Source organism: Athene noctua, chromosome 2 (genome assembly GCF_965140245.1).
Source record: "Athene noctua chromosome 2, bAthNoc1.hap1.1, whole genome shotgun sequence".
Taxonomy (NCBI): Eukaryota; Metazoa; Chordata; class Aves; order Strigiformes; family Strigidae; genus Athene; species Athene noctua.
In genome coordinates, this window is record NC_134038.1 from 99,715,858 (window position 1) to 99,741,221 (window position 25,364).

General features: G+C 41.8%; 1 protein-coding gene across 3 annotated transcripts in view; it reads right to left on the reverse strand.

The window, feature by feature from the left end:
• Window positions 1-17,562, reverse strand: part of KIF13A (kinesin family member 13A) — a 113,224-nt gene extending 95,662 nt beyond the window's left edge. For 2 of the 3 annotated variants that reach the window (XM_074899731.1, XM_074899730.1), the window contains exons 1-2: window positions 17,058-17,560; window positions 16,663-16,753 (exon numbers count right to left, since the gene is read on the reverse strand). In XM_074899731.1, coding sequence (XP_074755832.1) covers window positions 16,663-16,753; window positions 17,058-17,112 — 146 coding nt within the window. In that variant the 5' untranslated portion in view covers window positions 17,113-17,560. Of the gene's footprint in view, window positions 1-16,662; window positions 16,754-17,057 lie in introns of all 3 variants that reach the window. The other variant, XM_074899732.1, reaches the window with a different exon arrangement.
• Window positions 17,563-25,364: the final 7,802 nt, after the last annotated feature.

The following is a 25,364-nucleotide window of genomic DNA, read 5'->3' on the forward strand; positions in this document are numbered from 1 at the left end:
TCTGACCTCTCATCAACTCAGAGGAAATTAATCAGCACTGTACCTCACATGGACTGACTATGTGGAAGAAGGTACAATTTCAAAGGAATAGGTAAAGCTTTTCCTAATAAATGAATGTTGTCTTTCAATTCCCTTCATTTATTTCTATTTACTAACCCATATTATATGCATCACAATAAGTTTGCCAACATTTTGCTCCCCTTCACAACCAGTCTGTAAGGTTAACACTGCACAGGAGAAACTGGAATTATGTATTAGGAAAGTGAAAACTTTCCTAAAGCGGTAAAGACACTAATCATGTGTTTGCCAGCAGTAAAGATCTTTCAGCCTTTGAATATATGCCATGAACTGAAAGCAAGGGTCAGATCATGTGCTTTTTATTAAATGAAAATTAAACTAATGTTGATTCTTCAGTATTTTCATTTTCTCAGAGGTTTTACTTTTCCTATTATGAAATCAGAATGGTTTTACTATTTAATACACTAACAATTATAAGACAGTACAGATAAATACAGGGAATTTTTGTGGGCAGGTTTAAGAATCTATGTTGATAAATATACTAAAGAGCCACCTCATCTTATTTTATAACTTCCAATTATCTCAAACATTTACTTCTAACCTACTACATCAAGCTGTCTGATAAATCTGCACTGAAATTAAGGACTGACCTCTCACATGGAGATCCTTTGCAACACCTTCTAAAAATGAATCTTCCCTGCCTCCTCTAAAATATTGCTACTAACACCACAAACAAATGTCAATTAAAACATATGTGACAGATAGCTCTTTCTACATGCCTTACCAACACAGGTGCACTGCAGTCTGAAAACCAATCATGTACCTTATTTTGAAATTCTGGAAACTAAAGGCAGGCAACACCTCTCAAGGACTAATCAAGTTTTCCAGCTTTCATTCACAGATTTCTCAATGCTTAATTTAAATGACGACACTCCCAAAAGTGATATAAAAAAACCTGAGCATTCCAAAAAAGAGAGAAGCTTTGCTCTAAAGTCACTATGTCAGCTGCAACAGATTTTTATAAAACATCAACAAAAAATGTGATCAGTCAATAGAAGATCAAAGCTGGGATTTTAGCAATGGAGAACTCCAGTACAAGAGACTAATGTCAAATCACTGTACCGTGATCTGGGGAGAACTCATGATCATCATATTAAAACAAGAAGCTCAAAAAGAAGACAATAGAAATGGGTTAGGAGGAAGACCCCCTTTTAGACAAATTTAAAGATTTAACACTATGCAAACATAGTGCTCAGTGCGTTAACTGCCTTCAAAGAATACTTCTTTCACTGATGTTATCTCTGCATAATTTATTGTATGTTGCCTGCTAATGGCTGTAAACAGCTATTAATTCTCTGTATCTCAATACTTTGAATAAACTCATACATAATGAAGTTACCAAGAATCAGCAGAACCACAGCAGCTGAAAACAGCAATTGCACGGTAATAAAGTTTCCCTGGCCCATGGACACTTAAGACAGCTCACATTACTCACATGCAATTGTTGCTTTTGTCTTGGAGGCCCAGGCTTCCTTTTAGTCATGTGTACATTAAAAAGCTACAGCCTTATAATTAAAATTAACTGTTATCTATTCCCGAAAATGGTGTTATTTTATACTTATTACTATTAACATGTTGCAGTAAGAAGAGAGTCAGGAAAAAAACTTTATTGGATAGCTGATGCGTGCCTACTGGACAGGTCTCCTGAAGCAATTTGCAAACTGTATTTATTCTTGAGAGAATACAGTATTTTACCTTCACAGGTTCCTGGAAAAGAATTAAATAGATGGAACATGTTCTCCCTTGTACACTTGCAACACATTCAGAGGAGCAGCATGATGAAGGATCATTATTTCATTGTCATTTTGACAAATTATTTTAAGCCCTTTAAAATTATGTTTCATCTTTCAACGTTATGTGAAAGATATTCCATGTGTGTAAGATATTTCTTGCAGCCAACAGTATTATCCCCTCAAAATGTTTTTTGAGCTGTGATCTCAGACTGCAGAGCCAGGTTTATACACACAATTCACTTCATGAATGTTTGTTTACAGAGAGTGGAACACTACTGTATTATTACACTGAAAGGTAAAAGTTGTTTCAAATATCTCTCCACTGCCATTACCTGTGAGAATTTTATCCATGTTGCAGGTTTATTGTGCAGACAAAAAGCAAACACTGAGTCCAGCCAGGCTTTTATTAGCTCAGGCACAAAACAAAAGAGTAGCAAAGAGACAAGCCAATGTCTAAAAATACAGAAGGTACATGGACACTTTCACATGGTGGAGAGCAACTAACTTGGTACCAAAGGAGTGCACAGCCCCAGCCTGGATACAGTGAGCAAAGGAACACTTCAAGTTAAGGGAGGGAGAGTTTGAGAACGTGAGAGTCTGTATCACCCTGCAGAAATTCACTAGGGTCTAGCCGAGAGGTTTAGTTCCCATTCAGCAGCAGCCTGCTAAGCACAGATGCATCGTGAAAAAAGAAAAATTATTCTCTTACAAGATTTGTTGTAATGCAGCAGAAGAAAAAAATTCAACCAAACTCTAAATTAGAAAACATGGTCATCTTACAATGAAATCAAGCTGCCAGCCTTGGCAAGTTTCAGAAGAGGAGAGAGATATTTACCAATTAGCACACAGAAACATAAATACAAAGCAGTTGATAATAGGAGGAAAAAACCTAACCACTCTCAGAGAGTACTACAAGTTAAGTTACTAGAGGTGCCAGACACAGAAAAGCAAAGCAGCTGAGACACAAGCAACACACACATGCTACTACACCAACTGCAAACAATTAATTGTAATGAAAGCTTCCAATTTAGAATAAGCAGCAGAGAGCTGCCAGGAGTTGCTAACTGCACTCAATCTCTTTATTCTGAAACACCATCATTTTTTTGAGATAACACTTTAAATAATATCTTTAAAGAGCATGGGAGAATGCAGGTAGAAGGTCAGGAGGATGAAAGGCAGAGGAAGAAGAAAGTTGAATTGGAGAAGAACAGAGAAAGGTATACACTTTACCTATGGATGCTTGCACAGAAATGAAGAGGTTTAGTATGAAGATTAGTTGTGTATGTTTAAAGAGCCTGCATGCTGGTAAATCAGCCTTAGCTACTGGACCCAGCCATCTGTGTGCTAAGCCAGAAGCTGCAGTACAGCCTGTGGCCTATGCTGGGATCTATTCTGAGGCAGTTAAGAAGGGAGAGCTAAGTTTCTGCCCTGGGATATGAAGAGTGCACAAGTGATCCTGTACTGCAGTTACACAATGGAACATCTCTTTCATAGAGACAACAGTGAAAAATCTGTTCTCTCCCAATGAATGCTTTTCCTGGTCCTGCAAATACCCATGCTTTACATTTAACATTCAGCTCAATCAGTAAGCTCAATAGGTGTATTTAAATCAAACTGGCAGTTTACCCCACTTTTCAGCAAAGTATTTCAATTACTTTGTTTCTACTATTTAATAAAGTACTTTAAAGTCTACTTATAATGTTCATACACGGCTTTATAGTTTCATCTGTGTTGCGATCTGCAGTCAGCTCTACTACTCACGATAAGCATAGGCTGAAACACTCTTAACAACAGAAAATCCCATATAACACAGCATATGCTTGGAAGCATGTTGCAGACATTCCCAGACACCGAATCAACACTGTGGACTCAATTAGTTCTCTCTGTAAAGCCAGTCCCTGCACTCTTGAGTTTTAGGAGACCCCCATCAGCTTTGCCTCATTACCTGAACATGTACTCAGCCTGCACTGCATCTGAACTATCAAAACAGTAGTGGAAGCCCTCACCCACCTACTTTTTGTCCTTTCCTACCCTTGGCATTGCTCTTCCCTCCCTCACTTCCACTTCTTCCCATTTCCAAGTTCACAAGGACAACCACAAACACCAGGTACAGCACGGACAGCACAGGCTAACAAAGCCTTGCTAAACATCCAGTATTTGCACTGTGCAAGCAGACTGGGGGTCCAGCATTGAGTCTTCTGATCTGACTCTGCACAGGAGGAGGTGAAGCCCTGCAGAGCTTATCAGCTGAACGTCCACAACACTGAGATGCAATTCTTCGGTTTCAGGAGCTGCAACTCAGCTAATTATCTCTGCCATAAATAACCCACAGCCTAAATGATCTACCTAGAGATCTGCCTGCATTGCGAATAGAGTTACACAAAACAAGCCAGAAGAAATAAAGTCAAATTACATGTGGTCTCTCCAAAAGTTGATAAAAATCCTTAGAAGAGAATAAGAAGTCCTATATTAAGAAAGACTCAGAACAAGAAGATCGGTCTGAAACACCATGAGAAGTCATATGAAAGAGTACACAGATTCCAAGCTCTGATGAACATTAATTAGTCATCAGAGAAGGCAAATACTACTGAGGTCAGCAGGTTTTGGTTAGCAATATTAGGATAAGAATGTGAAGGAGCAAAGTAGGTGAGCAGCAATACTGCAAACAAAAATTAGGCTTGACAAATACAGATTTAAGTTCAAAATTATTCAAAAAGTTTACGACATTAATTTTTCAGTGTAGTTTTCCCACATTGACCATCATCACTAATATTTAAATAAGTCAGCATCAGCACTCTAATAAGGAGTCAGCTCTTTCCTTTCTTGCTTAAATAGCCATTCTGCTCCAAAAATGGCTAAAAGTCACATTGTTTGATTAGTAACTCCAAACCAATTTCTTTCCATCTACTATATCTGCAAACTGAGACATGAATGTGAAAGAGTATAAGTAGAAAGATCTGCTACAAGAGAAGCTGCAGGTAAGGCAAGCATCCCATTTCAAGTACTCTTAGATAAATAGTACTGGAGCAAAGATGTGTTGTGCCTCATATGCAGAAACAGCTACAGGGAGAGAACAAAGTGGGGGGACGGACATGACAAAACCAAAAAAAGGGAAGTAACATGATTTTTAAGAGAATCATGAATTACCCAGCCTAGATCTTTAAGAAAAAATCCAACAAAATACACAGCACCCTTTGCTCCTTCCATTTAGAGCAAAAGTTCTGTAGGGAACCTGTAACTTGCCTTCTATTTCAGATGCAAAATAGAATTATAATTATAAAAGTATTTCAAGTACAAAGCTTTTCCACCGTTATTTGGAAAAAACGTGCAAGTTTCCTAGTCTAATAAAACACCTTGAGCTGGCTGAACTCTGACATTGCTCATTACAGCTACCAGTCAACAGACCGTCAGACTCCTATCACTCCTAATAAAGGGAACTAATTTAGTTTTTCTTTTCCTACATAACAACTGCATGTCATCATTAATATTTCTATTTTCTCTCATTTATATACACTGCTAATGAAAAATTCCTCCCTCAAAATTCAGTTCTGCAATTCCCTTTTATAATACCTCATTTCAAAGTCCACAAAGACTTAGCATTTACTTTTCTTTTTAATCACAACAAAAGGAAAGCAGGCAAGAGGTGACTTAAATGAGTGACTCACTTGCCTTCATCTTTTCTGAACCATGATGAAGATGCAGATACCCTGAGAAAAACATACACATTTAAACTGCAAGATCCCCCATAAGTCATCCTACAACACCCTTCTTGACAAAGGATGACGGATGACAGATTAAGATCAAGTTGGCTTGGAGAGATTTTTATAAAACTCATTTTACACCTTAGTCATGTGAGTGCAAGATCATTTTCAAAGTCTATTTGCTCTATCTTCCACATAAGCCATGAATTTCTTCCTTGTTCAGGTAAAAAAAAAATCTCAAATAGCAACCAGTAATATGGGTCAGGCCATGAACCAGAAGAACCATAATTCAAAAAATACATGAAGCGTTGCAAGACACCAAGGGCATTCAGCCAGCCCAACACCATGGATCTGCATTGGTGGGTTTAAACTAGCACAAAGTTGCAAGATGCCATTCTGAAATTTCAAATAAAGGAACGCCACCACATTCCTTGAAGCATATGCAAAGCTTCTATCTGTGAGTGTAGATGGTAGTAAGGACAGATAACAACACTAAGGGCACAAAGCTTGCACACTATTAGTGTTTCTGAAAAAAAGTTTCCAATTGCCACATTCACATCTACAAAACTGAAACTTCAAAACTACTTGAGAAGATGCAGTCTGCCCCAAAGAATAATTAAAAGAGAGGAGAAATTAGACTGATGTCTATCTAGGTTCTGTACTCATCCGCTATGCCCTGCTGAGCACTTGAAAACAGAACTGGCAAGAGCTAAGTTCTAACTTTTACCATGTGGAAGTCAGACATCCCCCCTCCTTCAGTACACAGCACTCCTGACACTAAGGGGGAATCCAACCATGGAACTGGGATACTGAGAAGGACAGAACATCTGACTTTATTAAAAAACTCAAGATACTGTTCAATTGAAAGAGACCTTAGGAAAACACTGAAATGCTGCATTGTCAAACACACTTTCATCATCCTTTTGATGGACACACAAGTGTTTCCAATTAGATTATTTCAAGCAAATTTACACAGATTCTTAATCATGACATTAAACATAATAAACAGTAAAAATTCAGTGTTAAAATTAGTTACAACTATGGAATGAAAATTAGGAACATGATGTGAACTTAGCTACAATGTTATAAACACCTCAAACAATAAACATACTAAGGACTTGGAAGCTCTTGACAAGGAAACTACATGGCAAGCTGTCCAGCATTCAATGGTCTGTTTGCTAGAACTGATTTTCCTTTTTGTTTTCAACTTGGATCTCAACCAGAACACACATGAAGACTGTAGTAGCTCCCTAGAGAATGCCAGTTTCTCACACACATTTTCAGAAGGATGGAAAAAAGCTTACTGGATGATGTTGGGTTTGGTTGATTGGTTTTCTCCAACACGGACTTTTGAGGAGTTTAATCATGTTGCTGAGCATCCATTTCTGTCCCTCCCTTTTGCCTTTCATTACCCTTTCAGTCCTGGTCCCCAAGTGTCCTTCCTCTATATTCTACCACATCAGCAGCAAATTCATTAACAAGCCATCTTTTGTGTTTCCTGATGTGTCAGTTTCTCTGTAGACACCTAAGCAGCATTTCTCAAGGGCACTCCAATCAAGAATGCAGGTGCAAGGGTTAGATTTATACCAGAAGAATGGAAACTATTCAACACTTTCCTCTTTTTAAATGTAATGGGCACTATGGAAAATACCAGATTGTTTTCTACACAGTTGTTTAAGAATAGCTTATCTGCTGTGGACACAGTAAGAAGCTCCAAAACAGCAAAACCTGAGTGGTGGGATGATGTTCCATGATGCACTTCTAATGAAGCCTTCATAGCCACCTTTTTTTTTTCCCAATACAGTACAACAGCAAAGTACACGAAGACTGCAAATGGCTTCTGCTCTTACTTCCCTTACATAACTGCAAAGTTCTCTTTAAAAAAAAATACTCAAACTCAACTAATTCTTGCTGAACATTGGGAGTACACATATGTATTAACGTCTTCAGCTGCATACAATGAATATAGGAGCATTTCATTTTACCAAATGGCCAATTTCCATTTCAATTATCTATTTAGTTAGATAAAATTAGCTGAAAACATATTTGAAGTCTAAAGGAAATTTAGAAACAACTCAAAATAGGGAATGACAACATGCTATGACAGCAAGGAAAAAATATCAAAAAATATCAAAATGCTTAGGACTTGCATCATTCAGGGAGGTGGCACTGCTGAACCAAAACAAGACTAGAGCACTGCAGAGTTATATCACATTGCATACATAAAAAACCTTACATTGACAGATGCTGACAAAGAAACTTTCCAAAACAGACCACGATGCTGCTCATTCAGGGCCATAAAGCAGCTCTGCCAGTAGAAAACTTCCGCCAGCTCTGTGCCTCCGCTGGAATGCCCTGTTGACTTATCTTTAGCAAAAGCTCATCTACTGTAAAATAAGCCTTGGCTTTTGAATCACAAAGTAAAACTGAATTTGAAGTAAATATTCAACAAAAATAGGAACTCTGAAGTATTAAGAATTACACTGCAGGCAGTGCCAGTCACTGCACAAATCCATTCTTGCTGGAAATAAACTTTCCTTTACACCTCACCCAACCCTTTTTCCTTCAAGTCTGAAGGAACTGGATTTGTAAGAGGCCTTCTCAGCTAGACTGCATGTGATTTTAATCAAAGTCAGACAAAAAGTGGAAACCACATGGGGAAAAGTATCAAGTACTGCCATTTCATGTCTAAGACCTGTTGTTCATGGTCATCATGTAAGAAATATTAAGCAAAATAGACAGCTTCACATACTTATATTTAATGCAAGAAAAAATATTTCAGTAGCTCAACAGACAGATTTGGAATTTTGAAGCCTTACACTAGAAGAAAATTTAATCTCACCTGGAGGCTTTTGTACACTACATACTTGGGATTGGCATTTATGTTTGGAAAGAGACTGTGGAATAAACTAAGAAAATATAAGCTCAACATATAGGATATCATGTACATTTTTTCACTTTATTTGCAAGTAAAATATTCTCTAACACAAAAAATCTTCAGGAAAATATATTTAAGTGCTGATGTTTTCAGTGTTTTTAAAACAAATAATCAAATTACTTTATAGGAAGTTTACAGGTCACAACACATACTGCTAGGTTTCTTATACATATTGAACAGTATCTTCATAAACACATGCAGAGATAAGCATGCCATTCCAGCCACATCAGCTGCTTTGATTCATACTTACAAAATGCTTACAATTCTTGGAATATACATACACTGCAAAAAGAAGATGCAATGACACCACAAATCTTAAAGCAAGTCAGTATTAGCCTACTACCTATGCTGTTACTAAACATGAAGAGGCAGGAGCACACACTTGGTGGGAGCTAGCATCTAGAAAACAGACCATAAGCATGTACCCGGTTGCTAGTGCACAGTAAGCCTCTTTGCCCCTATCTTCAGCACGTTCATTAACCATAACCATGCTAGTTACCATGCACTAATACATTGCTGTGTGCTTGTTTCAGACACACCTTTATATCACTGTGCTGATTGATAAACCTCAAAATAAGTACTGTACCATTAATAAGCACCAAAAGATATTCATGGCTTAATCCGTCAGAAGAGTAATTGTGGTATAAATCTTTGTCCTAAGCTATAACATTTAAATAGCAAATAAGTTCCTATAGGACAATATATCATTAGGGACTTCACTGGGGGCTCTCATCATACAGATTTCCCTATGGTGATCTATGTGAACTGAGACAGAACATTCAGATTACCTCCTAATGAAAAAGTTACATCTTACAAGCCACTAACTTTACATTATCCAAGGAAGATGCAGGTGTATTTGGTAAGCACGTACATGCTTAAGGATGTCTATTCAGGATATAACAAAATGCCACGATTGTGGCTGATGACTAAGGAACATATTAGTTCAGGATATGGTTATGAATTTTGTTAGATGCTTTGATGAGTGAGGGTCTTTTCAATTACTATTTCTAGATTAAATGGCAACAAGCAAAAATAAAGGCCAGAACTGCAGAGGTTAATTAACACTAACAAAGCACAACAGCACCAGAAAGCCATTGGTTCCCTATTCTCCCCCAAACAAGAAATTACATAACGGGACACCCTCCCATGGCATGGAAAATACCTTGTCTCACTCCTGCTCTTCACCAACAAGGGTATCTAGAGCTCATGTCATTGATTTTCAACTCCTGTCAGCAATGCATTTTTCTGATTGACTTTCATACAGCAAATTTACAATCTGTTTGTTGTTAACTTACCAAGCTCCTCCCTCAGCCCCCAGTGAACATCCATCGCATGTCACAGAAGGATCGTCAGGACACACACAATCAACTCAAGCTCCAGCAGACCTCAGACTCTGATGACGAATTTTATAACAACATAAAAACTCGGATACTGACTGGACAAGCTTATATGCCTTCTACTGTCTCTTGTAAAAAGACACACAGCAATATTTCTTCCAGGAAACAGCATGACTGTTTCAGTTAATTTGGTGCTTTGGGTCACAAGTTAACTTGATAGTTGAGTCCTGTGGTACACATCATTGCACAGCAAAGGCCTTTTCTTTGTAGGCTGCACGTACTGAAGACATAAAATTCACTGTCTCCAGCCAATACTTTCACACTTCCTTAAAGAGCCTTCTCCATACTGCCCTCAGTAACAGCCGTCATCACAAAATACAAGGAACAGAGCAATCTAAGTTATTCAGTTAAGCAACAGCATCTGCACAGTACTGCTGCAGCAGCTGGCATTTCACTATAGTAGGCAGTAACTGTTTCCATTAATAGATTCAAACCATGACCAGGGCGGGCCAAATAAGCAAAGACACTGTACTACTTTCCCACCATTAAGGACAGTCTGTCCACGCAAGAGACACCCAGAGGCACCTACCACTTCTGTTACCCAATCTATGCCCAACTGTAGAGGAATAAAGGAGTTCAAATCTGATAATGTCTCAAACACAACAGCAACAAGTGTGTTGGTCAGTTTGAGGATTTAGCTCTAACCCTATTACTAGAAGTACCACCATGTTGAGTCCCTGAAGAACAGATGCCTGTCTCTGCATGCTGCACTGCAGGCCTGAGACAGGATTCACTTTGTCCCCAAAATTTTGTACCAAGATTCATACACCAGCTATGTGTGGTACAGAGACATGCATGGAAGGGCAGCTGGTGTGTGCTATTCCTCTCTGAGCTCAGATTCTGCAGAACAGGGACTTCTTAAGCACTTCCTGAAGTATTCTGAATCTAGCCCACACCTGGGTCACTACAGTGTGTTTACAACTATCATTTAACTTTAAATTTCAAACCAGTAAATTACAATTAAACTTATTAGAAGTCTGAAACCTTACCATACACACATTTAATAAAAATACCAGATGCACAACAGAGCAAAGATAATCTTGCTTTTAAAACAGGAAAGCTGTGTCTACTGTTTATATCAAGGGGGCAAAGGAGGTGAAAGTAGAACTCTTCCTTTAATTCTGATCTCACTCAAAAAAATCCATTTTAAAAGAAGAGCTGCACATTTTTGAAATTTATATTTCAATAAACAACATATTCAAGATGTATTGACTAGTAATCCAGATCTCTTACAACAGCTCTAGCTGCAGTAATAAGCAAGTGCATGCATACCTGCTCCTTCTAAACACAAAAGCCAAGTGACTGAAGGCCTACTAAACTATTCAACAAATCTTTTCATGTTCCACAATGCAGCATTTGTAACATCATAAAAGAGAAAAATTGGACAGGTTCAAATCTGAACCTTGTTTTACTGTATTCTCAGAAATACTTGAACACAGTTGTAGTCCAAAAGCAGAGAATGGCTACAAGGCAATGATTGCCTAAACATGGTCATAGCAAGCAGTTTTCCTTCTCTTCAAACACTTTATTTTTGTTCTGAAATACTGCCAGCTAAGTACTATTAGCTGCTCACCCATAATCCCAACAGCCTCCAGTGGTAGTTTCCTCTAGCAATGCCATTTAAAGACCAAAGCACAAGGTCCTAACAGCTGTCCGGATCTTATAAACATGGTAAAATAATGGACATTGCATTTACTAACAGTTCGGGCCACCTTAAGAAAAACCAAGAGCCATGCTACACAGTATTCTGGATTACAAGTTTGTGTCTCATTTTGCTTCAAATTACCTGGAATTTAAGGACAGCGATTTCAAGGAACTGTATCTAGTGTCCCATCTGACGGTTGAAGGAATTAAAGCAATGAAAAACTAGCTCCTGAAATGTCATTTTCCAATCAGATTTCATAACTCAGATACACCTGCAAAAATTCACATCCTGAACACTGGTGTCTAACAGGAAAGTTAACAGAAGAGGTCAAAGTCAGATTACTTTTACAATTTCCTGCAGACAAAAGTTGCTGCCTGCTATTATTTTATGATCTACCTCAGACAGGTGATAATTTGAAATATAATGCATCAAAGACATGATTGATCATTCCTTCAGATACAGAAATAATTAGCAGCTGTCCTATTCCAGCTTCCACAAGTTTCAGTTTGAAAAAGTGACCATTACCAGAAACGCCTATCTTCTCCCTACAACATCAGCACCCTTCTCTCATCTCTGATGCTATTCAAAACCATGTATCAAAAAAGATAAAGTGCCACAACCACCACATGATGTGCTAAAGACCATCCAAAAATCACATCTTCTCCAAGGCAGGGGGGGCAACAGATGTTTTCTGGAAACAAGAATTTTAGGACAAGCTGCGTAGGGATGAAATCTGTGCTTTGAACATTCATCTTTGAAAGTATCACAACCTACAAAAACTAGATAGACACACACCTGTTCCTAGCTATTATTTTATTAAAGAGCTTAAACTTACTCAAAAAAGCCCCCATATATTACGGAATCTTTAGTAATTTAGAGCTATAAGAAGAGTTTTATCTAAGCAGAACTGGGCCTTGATGCTATTTGTCTGTTACCAAAATGAGGATGGAAAAAGAACAAGCAAGTGTAAAATGTTTCTTTAAAAAAAAAAAAAAAAAAAGAGTTAAGCTGGGCAAGAAAGGTACTTTCAGAAAAAAAGTGGCAATTTTAAGTTCAGCTCTACACTCTGATGATTTCTTTCTTATTTTCTGCCCTGAGATTTTTAATAAGGCAAAGTTTGCACAAGGCTACTGTGCTCTAACGGAATAAATTGCCCAACAGACAAATTTTTGTTTCAGTCAAAACTACAGTTGAAATAGTATTTCAGTTCTACTGTCTCCATAGCTCCTTGTTTATTTCTGTCAAGACAAATATTTTGCTTACTAAAGGAAAAATCATGTCATGACAAACTGTTGTCAGGGAACTAAAATAAAACTTTTCTTTTCAGATCCTATGCGTTAAAAAGTGTAGCTGAAAAGAAAGGCTGGAGGAAGGCATATTTTAACAAATAAAAATTAGAGGAGGAACCTGGTAAAACCTAATTTGTCCTACTAAAAAAATAACACCCCTAACAAAGTCAAATCTTTCAGAGACGTAGAGATGTGAAATTTCAACTGTAAAAAATTACTCAAATACTTTGACAGACTGTCTGTTAACTCCATACTCTCATTATCTCAGTTACATTTTAACACTGTACCTTATTGCCAACAACCAAATACAAACATTTATAGCAAGACAGCAGGATGTATACAATTGACATTGAAACATAAAGTTCATTTCTAAAAGACTGTAAGTTAGAACAATTTTTTTCAGACAGAGTGTACTTTGAGGAAGAAAGTCAGATTCCCAGCTGAAGACAGAAGAAAATTAGAGGATTCCCAGAAAGACAAGATGTTCTTCAGGGGAAAGGGAAATCTGTATTGGTTTAGGGGAGGAAATGGATGGGAGACAGGTAACTAAAACAACACACAAGCACACTCAGGCAGATATAAAGGAAACTACTGCTACTACTAACAGTAAAACAAGGGTTAAAAGTATGAAGTCCAACAGCCAACTTACAAAAACTTTGCCGGCACTGGAGATTATACCTGATACCAGCTAATGAAAACCATTCCTTTCTAAACTCTGTCTCCTATTATTTCAGTCGATAAAGATTTTCATGTGCCTTTCAGACTCAGATTGTTTGGTTTTACTATGTTCTGGCTCTCCTCCTTCATAAGTTTAGAATACTAAAAGTCATGTGTGTGAGGGGAACAGCAGGCCTGCTGCTTATAAAAAGACAGAACACTTGTGTTTAATAACCATTACTATTTTGTAGCCGTGTTTGTTAAGGTGTGGATGATGTGTGGTCTAGCAGTTAGAAAATGCATTCAGAACCCTGTTTTAATTTATGGTTATTTATAATGTATTGCTTTACGTTGAATACAGCACTGAAAGTTGGACATATGACAGCACTGTCTTGGATTTTAGGCTTTTTTCACCACTTGTAAAACTAGCATTACTTGCCCATCTAAAATCCTTCAGAACTATACTTAAAAAAACCTAGAGACTGATGAACAGCATGCATCTGAACTTAGATTTAATTCAAGAACTCCTTACGGAATTGGTAAAGCTAGTAAAATTTTATTTTTCTAACCTTGGATATTCTCCCAAGAGCAAATTTTATAATGTTATCATTGTTAAAGAGTTATCTAATTTTATTTTAGGAAAACAGTAGCTTTAAAATTATAACTGAGAGAACACAGCAAATAAAGACCATGGTCCTGAATTCTACTCCCTGCACCCTATAGTCTCTTGGCTGCAGCTGAATTAAGAAAACCAGCCCTGGAAACCAAATTTGCTTCAGATGGCTACTTATTCTTATTCTACAGTGCAGCACAAACTTGTACTTCCATTCAGCTAGAAAAGGGAAATTTCCATATAAAAAGATAAAATGTAAAAAGGGAAAGGTAAGACGAAACAAAATATTAAAATGATCCATATAGTAAAGAAAGACCAACTAATCACCCTAACAAGTGAAATCATTTCTGCAACGACATGGTTGCTCTGACAAAAAAAATCCAGTTGAGCTATATAAAAACAAGCTACACAAAGAAAACCAAAAATCCATTTGACATCTCTAACCCTGCCAAGGCATGAATCCAAGTACAAGCACCAACTACTCAGCAATTGCGAGCCAGTTTATACAGGCATTTTATGGTGGGTACACAGAGAACAACAGAATTCGGCTTTCATCATGAGAAATTACGCTGTTTATCTTGAGTAAAAAATAGAAATCAACAGTTTAGCACTGAAAAAAATGTAAGGATCTTCACAGGGCACTAGGAAGTCCATCAGGCATCTCAACAGGTTACGTACAACATCTGCCATTAAGAAAGTACCCAAACTAATATGTTTGCTCTAGTAGTAGTTATTTCTGATCAGTATTTCTGACTGTTACTTCCAATAACACATCAGGCAGTTGTTTCAAACACACAAGTTACACATGTAACAGCCAGCCAAATTCCAGCCTCACATTGGGCTACAAGCAGCACAGCTATCACTTGCCAACACAGCTGTGGATGGTGAGGTCGCACACAAGCATCACAGATCACTCATAAGCTCTTGGCACAGAACCAGAAGCCAATTCCAATCAAGTAAGAGAATTTATACATATTACAGGTATAAAAGCCAGATAAACACAAGCCACACAAGCTCTCAAAAGACAGAGTCACTGCACAGACTCACTGAATACCTGCAGGCCAATGTGCAGAACAAGCAAAATTCACATTAGGGGCTTTTTATTAAACCATCTGGCCCTCAGACTCTTTAGTCTATTGAAATAATGTTTTTTAAATCTTAATTCTGTTCTTGCTTTATAAACTCTATTTGTATTTTATGTTTTATACTTGTCAAATCCACTCACTTTAAAGAGTTAATGTTATCCTTATCATAGCAGTGTTCTGAAGGAGGCCATATATATGCTTCAATAAGTAGGAGGAAGAAAGCCCATACTTTCTAAAATAGTCTCAAGAAACACAGTATTTCCATTTTACAGATAGGATGCTAAGACCCACGGAGGCAGCATGACTTGTAGAAGACCACACAAAAATCTGTGAAAGGGGCAGAAAATAAGTACAGATCTTTCAAGACCCAAGCCAAAACATTAGCCACAGCAATAGTTCTGAAAACAATGCAAGTTGGATTTAAATTAAACTGGAGTGATTACAGCTATATTCCAGTATGTGGATTAATGCGAAAAGCACCTTCACATCTTGGACATGCAAAACCAGAAAAATTCTCTCAACCTTTCCTTCTGGAAAACTACAAAAATGTGACATGCTGCCTTTGAAAAAACCCCATATTCTCACACTACACTTACTATGAACTCGATCAAAAATATTCTTAATAAAACCCTGAGTAGTAGTAACGTGCTCAGATTAAAATCCCTATAACCATGCAAATGATTTCACACTCCTCAGCATTAAATAGGTTTAACAGATCAACTTCGGTTGAGAGAGAACAGGTAACTGAACAGATACGCATACAATATAAATATTCCCCTTGTACCTCCCTGTCTTTCCCCACACTCCCTCAAAGGAAAGAAATCTTTTCCTGTTCTGATCTATTTTTACAGTCTAGTGCATTGGTATTTTGGATTATTTCCAAGGGTATTCTTTACTGGGGCATCACAACTAAATGCCAGATTTCAAAATTATTTTAGCATATTCTCATAGGCTACTTCACAGAACAACACTGAAATAATAAAGGATCTGGCAATTACAGCCTTTTCAAATGCATATACGTTAAAACCTAGTAAACAAACTTAAAGAAAATACCATCACTAAAGTTCAGATTCTGCTTCTTATTCCCCCACAGGTTACATCAAGTCATTAGCAGCCTGCACTCGACAGAAATCTCTGAAAACAGCAGGCACAGTCAGTTTAAGTCCTTACCTAATCGACAGCTTATTTTTTGAGCAGTTAATCAAGAATCAGCTTTTAAACCCGAGAGGCTAATAGGGATCTCCTCTCTCCACATCCCACCGTGGGTACCCCCGACTCCACTCAGGTAGCCGGGAGAGGAAGGTCTGTTCCGTCCTCCCCAGGGATGCAAGCCCAACGCCGCGATCCCCGGCAGGCGCTCGCCCTCGCCCGCTCCCCCCTGCCCGCTCCCCTCCACCGCTGCCCCCGAAAGGCACCGAGCAAGAGCCCCCCTAACAAAGCCGGGCGAAGCGTCTGCCGGGGGGCGCGGGGCGCAGGAGAACCGAGGCCGGGTTTTTATTCGGGGCACGGCGCCTTGGCGTTTTTACCTTTCTCCCTGCTTGGTGTTGGAGGGCGGAGGGTGAAGCACAGTCTGGTTCCCTTCCATCTCCACGATGCACTTGGTATTCAGGTCCAGCTCTGCAAGGCGACACGGCGGGGGGCTGTACCCGGGAAGAGAGCACCCCCCTTCTCCTTGCGCGCCAGGGCCGCTCGCCCCCCCGCCGGCTCCGCGCGGCGGGGCCAGGCTCGCAGGCGTGCCCCTGCGAGGGGGCGAGGGGCAGGCGGCGGCCGGAGGGGGTGTGAGGGGGTTTATCACCCCGCCGGCCCGGGGCAGAAGCCGGGCTTCTTAGGCGCGCCCCGGTGCCGCCCCCTCCCCACCCCCCCGCCGCCTCCGCGCCCCCAGACCCCGCCGCCCCCTTCCCCAGCGCCGCCCGCCGGTTACCTCTCCTGTTCATCGGCCGGACCCTGACGGCAACTTTCACCTTGGTGTCCGACATCTTCCTCCCCTTCCCGGGAGCGGCGGGCGGCCCCGCTCAGCGGCAGCGGCGGCTCGCGGCCTCGCAGCGCCGCGCACAGCGACACGGCGGAGCGCCAACGTCCATGCCGGGCCGGGGTGAGGGCGGGGGGCCGGGGCAGGCGAGAGGCGGCGAGGGAGGGAGGGAGGGAGGGAGGGAGGGCGGGCGAGGAGGAGGGTCCGGCGCCGGGGAGGGCGGTGGTGGCGCAGCCCCAGCCGCCTCCCTGCTCAGCCGCGGTCCACACCGGCTCTGGCGCTGGCTGCCGAGGGCCTCGTTTGCATAACCGCTGCTGCTGCTGCTGCCACCGCCGCCGCGCCTGCCGCCGCCTCCCCGCCAATCCCAACCGCCATCTTCCGCCTCCTCCCGCCGCGCCGCCGGGATTGCGGCGCCCAGGCAAGCGGCGAGGAGGCGGGGAAGGGCCGCGCCGCCGGAAAGGAACGGAAACGCCCGAACGCCTTCGGAGGGGGGAAGCGGGGGAGGCGGGTGCTTCCTCCGAGTGAGCATGCGCGACGGGCTGGCCTTGCAGCGGCGAAAAGGGCGGGGAGGTGGCGCTGGGGCGCCCTGCCGCGCATGCGTAAGAGGGCGGGCGAAGCCGGGCGTCGCGCCTTGCCCTCGCGCTGCCTGCCCGGCCCTAGTGCCGGGGGCTGCCCGGGCCCTCGGCGGGGGGCTGTGCCCGCAGGCCCTTCCCCACAGCCACCGCCACGGGTTGTGCAGATGTGAAAGCCACCGGTTTGTCCGACTGGACAGCAGGTTTCCTTGTACCAAGGAAAGGCCACAAAGAAAAGCCCCCAAATTGCCCCAAAGGATATACCATGGTACTAGGGGGATTTTTTTGGACAAAAGATGAGCAGTGCTCAACTAGAAAATGATGGCCTGCCTGGCGCAGTCTTGGCGCTAGCACAGGTGACCAAGGTGAAATGTGTGTGTTGTGCGTTAGGGAGGCCTGGAAGCGGTGCTGCGCCTCGAGGTGACGGAGCGATGGGCCCTGCCTGGCCCAGCCTGCGCTTCACCTCCTTGGGAAGGGGCTGCCTGCAAAGCGCTGAGGCTGCTCGTGTTGTCCTGTTTTTCCAGGCAGCAACAGGCCACCGTTGACAAGTGCCTGCCCAAATGCCACAGGACAGAGATGCGTCCATCTACTAGCAGCGAGTTCAACGTTGGGGAAAAGCATTACAAACAGCAGTGCATCACCCCTGCAACCACAAGCTCCAAGGATGGCTGAGCTTCCAATGGACAAGCCAAGAAGGACTTTTACTTAAAACTGCAGTAGGTTTATGATCTCAGCATCGCATTCTTTTTGAAGCGGCCCGTTAAAACTTTGTTTTCTCCTCACAAGTGTTTCCTTAGCTTCAGGAAAATATCTTCCAAAGAATCAGTCCTTATCATCAATGCAGCTAACTGGCAGGAATCCCAGCACAAAATAGTGATGTCTGTAACATTTTCTTTACTGAAAAGACAGGCTTAAACCCAAATGGGATTATTCTGTCTGCTCTGGGACTAAACCACTGTAGGAAGAACAAGCTGGACAACAAATGATGAATATATAGCTGCACTGAGAAAGAGCAGACCTTTCAAACAGAGGTGAAAACAACGGATGGTGCTGAGAAGATCGACCCCTTCGGCTGCCAGCACACCAGCCGGAAGAGCCCTGCAAAGCGACCAAGAGGAACATCTCTGGAAGAGGCGCGGCTGCCCCAAATGGCCATGGCCACAGCCTGCAGGAATGCTGAAAGGAAATGAGAGACGTGTTTAGTGTGGAGAAAGAGAAACGTTACCAAATAGAGCCGGGCATCTGGAGAACGTCAGCAGCAGAAGCTAGCGCACGTGGATTTTTTGCCTGTGGAAGTAGGCATAAGGAATGAAGTTTGTTATGAAATGCATTGTAAGCATGTGGCTCAATGAGTAAAGGAAAGGAATGATGTTGAAATGAGGCATCCTACTTATGACTGTAGACTGTAAGAATCCAGATCAAAGTAAGCGCTGGCTCAAGATAAGGCGTGAAGTCTGAAATGGCTGTGCAGAAAGGGAGTTGTTCAGCGAAACTTGGACACTACTGGAAAAGAGAAGACAGCCAACAGACAGAAGGGAAAATATTCCCTTCTGTCTCAATTTTCCACCTCTTAGTGGAAAAACTACATCACTGCAAGATTAAATAAAAACAATGATATTAGCTGAGGAGAAACTAAAGGGAGTCTTTATGAGATTGACTGTGATTTTGACTGTGGGAAGAGTCTTGGGAAGAAATTTTCACTAATGTCTGGAATAGGCTTTTGAATTATATTCCACCATTTGCAGGTACAGAAAGCCAGCCATGCAAAAGTGTCTGAAAAGGGAGATGTGACCTAGGTTGTTCTAATACCAACTATAGCTGCTCTCTTCTTGTGAAATCTTGGGGGGTTTTATCGTTAGGTAATGGGGAAAAGGATTTTTGCTCTTTCATTCACATCAACGTGCCCTGAAAAACAACTGCCAAGAATGAGATGCTGGTTCCACCAAGTTTTTCTGTCCTCTTGAGGAAGGGCTTTTGGCAACATCTGTACCATGACCTGACAACATCTATTAGGCAGTGTGCGTGTAGCAGAATATATTTCTGGTCTCCCCTAAACTTTTGGCATTACAGCAGGATAGGAAGAGAGGTAAGTTATAAGGGCCCCGTGCGATTGTTAGGGAGCCCAAAGAGCAATCTGAAGCACTGTGGGAAGTGAGTGCAATTCAGGCCAACATTCCTCTTCTGGCATTGTATCTCCCCACTGAACACAGTTACCATATGGAACCCTTTACATCTCTGTCTTTGCTACAGGTAGCAACTTTGGATGAATGTTTCTCATCTATCAGCATCTGTTAACTTGATCAGTTTACGTGCCCCATTGGAACCGGCAAGGGATATGATGGGTTGTTCACCCATCAGAATTAGCTGCCAGCTATCCCAGACATGCTGATGGATGGATGGGAGATACCAGATGAGAAATGACAGCATACTGCTTAAGAAAAGATGAGAGCTGGAGAAAATGGAGACTGATGGTGGGTGAGGGGAACAGGGATGGAAACAGAGGGACAAAATAATCTGAAGCCATCTTTCCCGGATTTCTTTTTCCTGTCCCAGCTTTCCTCCACCCCCTATTTTGTTCTGGTTCTGCACCACTGCAGTCAACTGGAATTTTGCAGTTTATTAGGGCCAGGATCGAATTTTTGTCTGTCTTTTGCTTTCCATCTGTTTCATTTTTGTTTCTTCCCTTTCAGCATTTCCATACATTTGTCCATCGATCCGCAGTTCAGCAAAGAGTGTAAAGAGAGTATTGCTCCTTACTCTGGTGGGAAGTTCCAACTTATTGTCCCAAGGCATAACACAGATAATGTGACTTGACATGAAGGCATGCCCCTGTCTTCCCATATATTCTGAGCAGGAGGATCGATTGCTCTACTTCAGGACATGGAAATGAGGGAGCAACACTGTGCACCGGGAGCTGATGCCTGAAGCCCCGCTGGTAGGGCAGAATGTTCCACTGACTTCCTTTCTTTGGTGAAGGGCAGGGAGAAATGTCATGGAGCCTGCCAGGAATATCCATCTTGTCAGCAGCGTCCCCAGCGCATATCTTGCTGTGCCTGACTGGGGCATGCTGTCACCGGCACGTCTAATTTCATCTCGTGTCACAGGAGCTGGAGAACAGGCAGAGCTGGCAGCAGTGAGAGCATGGGAAGCAAAGCAGTGTTTTTCTTCTGGTGTTGAAAGTGTCAAAAGAAAGAAAAAGTGTCCCATTTTACAGCACCTGAAGTCCAAAAGATGCTTATAATGAAGGTTTTTACTACTAAATTTAACCCAAGGCACTTATTTTATAAGATTGACCAAAATTAAGGTTTTCTTTGGGTTTTCAAATTTTTACGGATCATTTTTTAAAATTAGAATTAACAGAGAAAACAAAATTTTATTTTCAACCCAAACACATTACAACATCATCCAGTCTGAAAGAAGGAGGTAAAATGAACAAATTCTGTATAATGAAACCAATAGATATTTTTAAGGTTAATAATCTAATATATTACATTTACATTAGGAAAAAGCATAAGAAGAAATCATAGCTCTAACAAAATAATTGATAAATCTTCCACTGATGTTTGTGAAAAAGAAGAATGGATGATAATTTGCAGGGTTTTAAAATAGTATTTAGCATATAGGAAGGAGGCCTGGACATTACAGAATAGAGAAATATTTCATACTGGAGGGGTGGGATAAAATATTATTTTATATTTGTGACAGGACACAAATGAGTGTCCTATTACTTACATAAATTTGTATTTTTCATTGAATAAAATGCATTTAGAGAGCACCTAGGGGAGGAAGTGCCTGCCCATAACTGTACACTGGGAACCAAATTTCTGTCTGACATGCATCACTAGGTGTGGTGTGTAATGCCACTGGACAGGTATGTTGAACCTACAACAGAGCACATGAGAGCAAGATTTTACCCAGTGACCTAGCTGAGGGCACTTTTCAGGCTGCTTTTCCCTTTCCTTTTTGCTCCAAATTCAAGCTGGACCTTAGTCAGGCTGGATGTTTGTCACCTCTCTCTTATCAGAAATCTGTTTTGACTGTCTCTAAAGCCATGCTGAGGGCATGAAAATTGTCCTCTGTGTCTAGCATATTTATGGCAACACTCTGGGCCCAGGAAGGGGCTGTGGTGACAAATGCTCCTCTGACACTCAGAAATAAAAGAAGTGGTTTTAATTGCCAATAGGAATAAAAGCAGAATATATGCACCTAAACATTGTCCTGCCTCAGAGATGCTTCTCAAAGACGCACGAGGTGTCTGACAACTATGTACTTAGATTTCTGGGTAGTGTATTACTTTTAACAGGCACTGCAGTTTAAACCTCCCTGAACAGAGCTGGCTTACAGGCTCTTTCAGCGGTGAATAAACTAAATCTGTTCTCACAGGCAAATTTATGTATGTTTTGAGTTACCTAGATGGGGTCCTACCCTCTGCCAGGACCCTACCTACACCCACCCAGGGTGTCTGAGAGTAGATTGAACTCTGGGATCAGAGGTGAAGGATTACAGCAAATGTCCCCGAGGAACACGCAGACTCCATCAAGCTGAAACGTTCCTTGCTGGGGAGAAAAAATATCGAATGCAATGTTACTGATCAGATACAATGTTTACTCCCTGCCTCTGATAACAATTTTGCAATAGTCTTTTAGAAACGTCAGTCCAATACTCAGGACAGCGGATGAGACTAACCCATCTGTGAGAGTAGCTGCTTGATTTTAGCTACATTTTTAACTCCGTGACCATTCTCTGCAGATAATCCCTTCGCTCTAGTCACTGAAGAACAGGGGCCAGTGAGCACTGTTGCCCATCTCCTATCACTTAGCAGGAAGAAATAGTTTCTATTTACTGTGGGAACTTTTAATGGTCATTACTACCTACCAGTGAAAAATCATATTAATAGAAATAAATAACCTTAGAAGCAGACTAATGCAGCTATAGCCAAGAAACTGATGGGAAGCAAAAAAGGGGGAAAAAAAGTAGCAAGACTGATTCTTTATATTGCTCAGACACATTTCCCTACGCTCTGGAAGTCTCACTGAAGTTTTTACCGAATCCAAAGTGAACCTTTCTGTCATCTCAGACAGGATTTGGTTTCTGGCAGGGTATTTAACATCCCTGCAATCCTAACCTCAGATACAGGCAATAGTTCTGTCCTCCTCCAACAGCTAGTCATGTGCTATGTAGCTCACATTCCTTAGGAAAAGAAATGATACATGGATGGGTTTATTTACATTTTTTGTTGCTATTGATGTTAGGTGTATGCCATCTCCTTTTCACCTCAGGAAACACTCCACCCCGAATCAAATACCTTCCTAAATTTGTTTATAGTGGGGAGAGAAGGGCTGTGGGTCTTCACCCTGGATTCACAACTGATACCATAACAAAAACATATGTAGTTGGGGCTGTTACCACTTCAGTTATTTCCTACCGTGAAAGAGGAGGTACAGATGACAATGTAAAAAGCATTGCTGAGACTCCACCTGGAAAACTCAGTATAGCATTTAGGAAAGAGGAGTTCAAACTGGAACAGACCCACAAAAGGGTTACTAGGAGGACTGGGGAGTGGTGAATATTAGCAAACAAGAGCAGACTAGAAAAGCTCAGTTTGTTTAGTCTAGAAAAATGAAGACAGAGAGGGGATATGACTGTTTATGCTTCCTTTCAGGCCAGTTAAAAGCATGATGCTACTCAAATTCAAGGAAAACACTAGCACAAGAACAAATGGGTGTAAACTGTCTTTCATGCAGCCCTTTTGTTCTGAGCTGCCTTAGGAGGAGAGCTGCCAGCAGGTCGCAGGAGGTGACCCTTCCCCTCTGCTCAGCACTGGTGAGGCCCCACCTGGAGTGCTGTGTCCAGTGCTGGGCTCCCCAGTGGAAGAAAGACGTGGGCTTACTGGAGTGAGACCAGTGCAGGGCCACGAAGATAATAATGGCCCTAGAGCATCTCTCTTATGAGGAAAGGCTGAGAGAGCTGGGAGGCTGTTCAGCCTGGAGGAAATTAGACTCAGGGGGATCTTGTCAATGTGTAGAAGTCCCTGAAGGGAGGGTGCAAAGAAGACAGAGCCAGGCTCTTTTTCAGTGATGCCCAGTGACAGGACCAGAGGCAGTGGGCACAGGCTGACACAGACGAGGCTCCCTCTGAACATCAGGAAACAGTTTTTCACTGTGAGGGTGGCTGAGCACTGGCACAGGTTGCCCAGAGAGGTGGTTGAAGCTCCCTCCTTGGAGACATTCAAAAACCACATGGACATGATCCTGGGCAACTGACTGTAGGTGGCCCTGCCTGAGCAGGGGCTTGGACCAGATGACCTCCAGAAGTCCCTGTCAACCTCAGCCCTTCTGTGAGTCAGTGATTCTGTCTTGGAACACACTCAAGCTGGAAATGAATTCACTTCTACCCCCAGAGGAATGAATGGCCTCTTACACAGAAGACCAGAGGACTAAACTTAGCTAATTTTAAGAGTGAGCTTGATTGTACTAGATGCCAGGATAGCAGGGAATCTGTCCTGCTGACCCTGCCAGACACATGCTACTATACAGTCTTTAAACATCATGGTGATGATAATAATTTATGGTAGTGGAAAGGGAAGGAAAAGTAAACAGCTTTGTACTGTTACAAAACTAAGATCACAGGGTCCGAAAGGAACTCACATCACCTACCTGTGGCTAATAAATCTTAAGTAACATAAGTTATGAAAGGGGATTAATGTTAAATAAGTAGAGATAATTTTTACTTTTTTTCCCCCCTTTTCTACTATGTATTAGTAGAAATCAAATGCTTCTCCTAAGAATCACAGGATCACAGAATCATTCAGGTTGGAAAAGACCCTTGGAACCATCGAGTCCAACCATTAGCCCTACTCTACAAAGTTCCCCCCTACACCATATCCCCCAGCATCTCATCTAAATGACCCTTAAACACATCCAGGGATGGTGACTCTACCACCTCCCTGGGTAGCCTATTCCACTGTCTGACCACTCATTCTGTGAAAAATTTTTTCTTAATGTCCAGCAACAACAAACTGCCACAGCTGGTTTGTAACATTATTTACAATTTAAATCAGCAGGCAGGCTCCAGCAAACTGACAACCCTCCCATTATTCCCCCTACCCAGAAAGCTCTCACCCATCTTCATCTTTATGATAAGGAATGTCTGGTATGTGAGCATCACTCCAGCACATCCCTGCAGTTCTCTTGTGACTAGGAGTCCCAAATCGAGACTAAGGGCACTAATGAGCAGGGAGACGGCTCACAAACACTGTCCGGCACATCACTCATTGTTTTGTGTTTACTAAGTGCAGGTGTGTGCCTTACCACAGGCAGAAAAAGTGAGTCTGCAGTCTCCAAGTCTCTTCAGTTCACAATCAGATACTACGTGCAGTCAGTCTAACATCCAGCAATGCTCAGGCTCTGCTTTCAGAGGCATGCTCTTTGCTCAGTAAGGATGAATGGGAAAGCTGTAAATATGAACACCCTGATAGGGCAGCAGCCTCTTGGAATAGAAGTGCAGCATTCCTGTTAACCCATTTGCACTCAGTCACAGTCCTCTTCGTTTACTTTCTGCTTTCAGAGAGAAGCTGAACTTTGCTGGCTATCTTGCGTGAGACTTGGAACCTAGGCTCTGCCTCTGGGAGAAGGAGGAGGAGGAGGGTGGGGAGGGAGGAGGAGGAGGGTGGGGAGGGAGGAGTCCA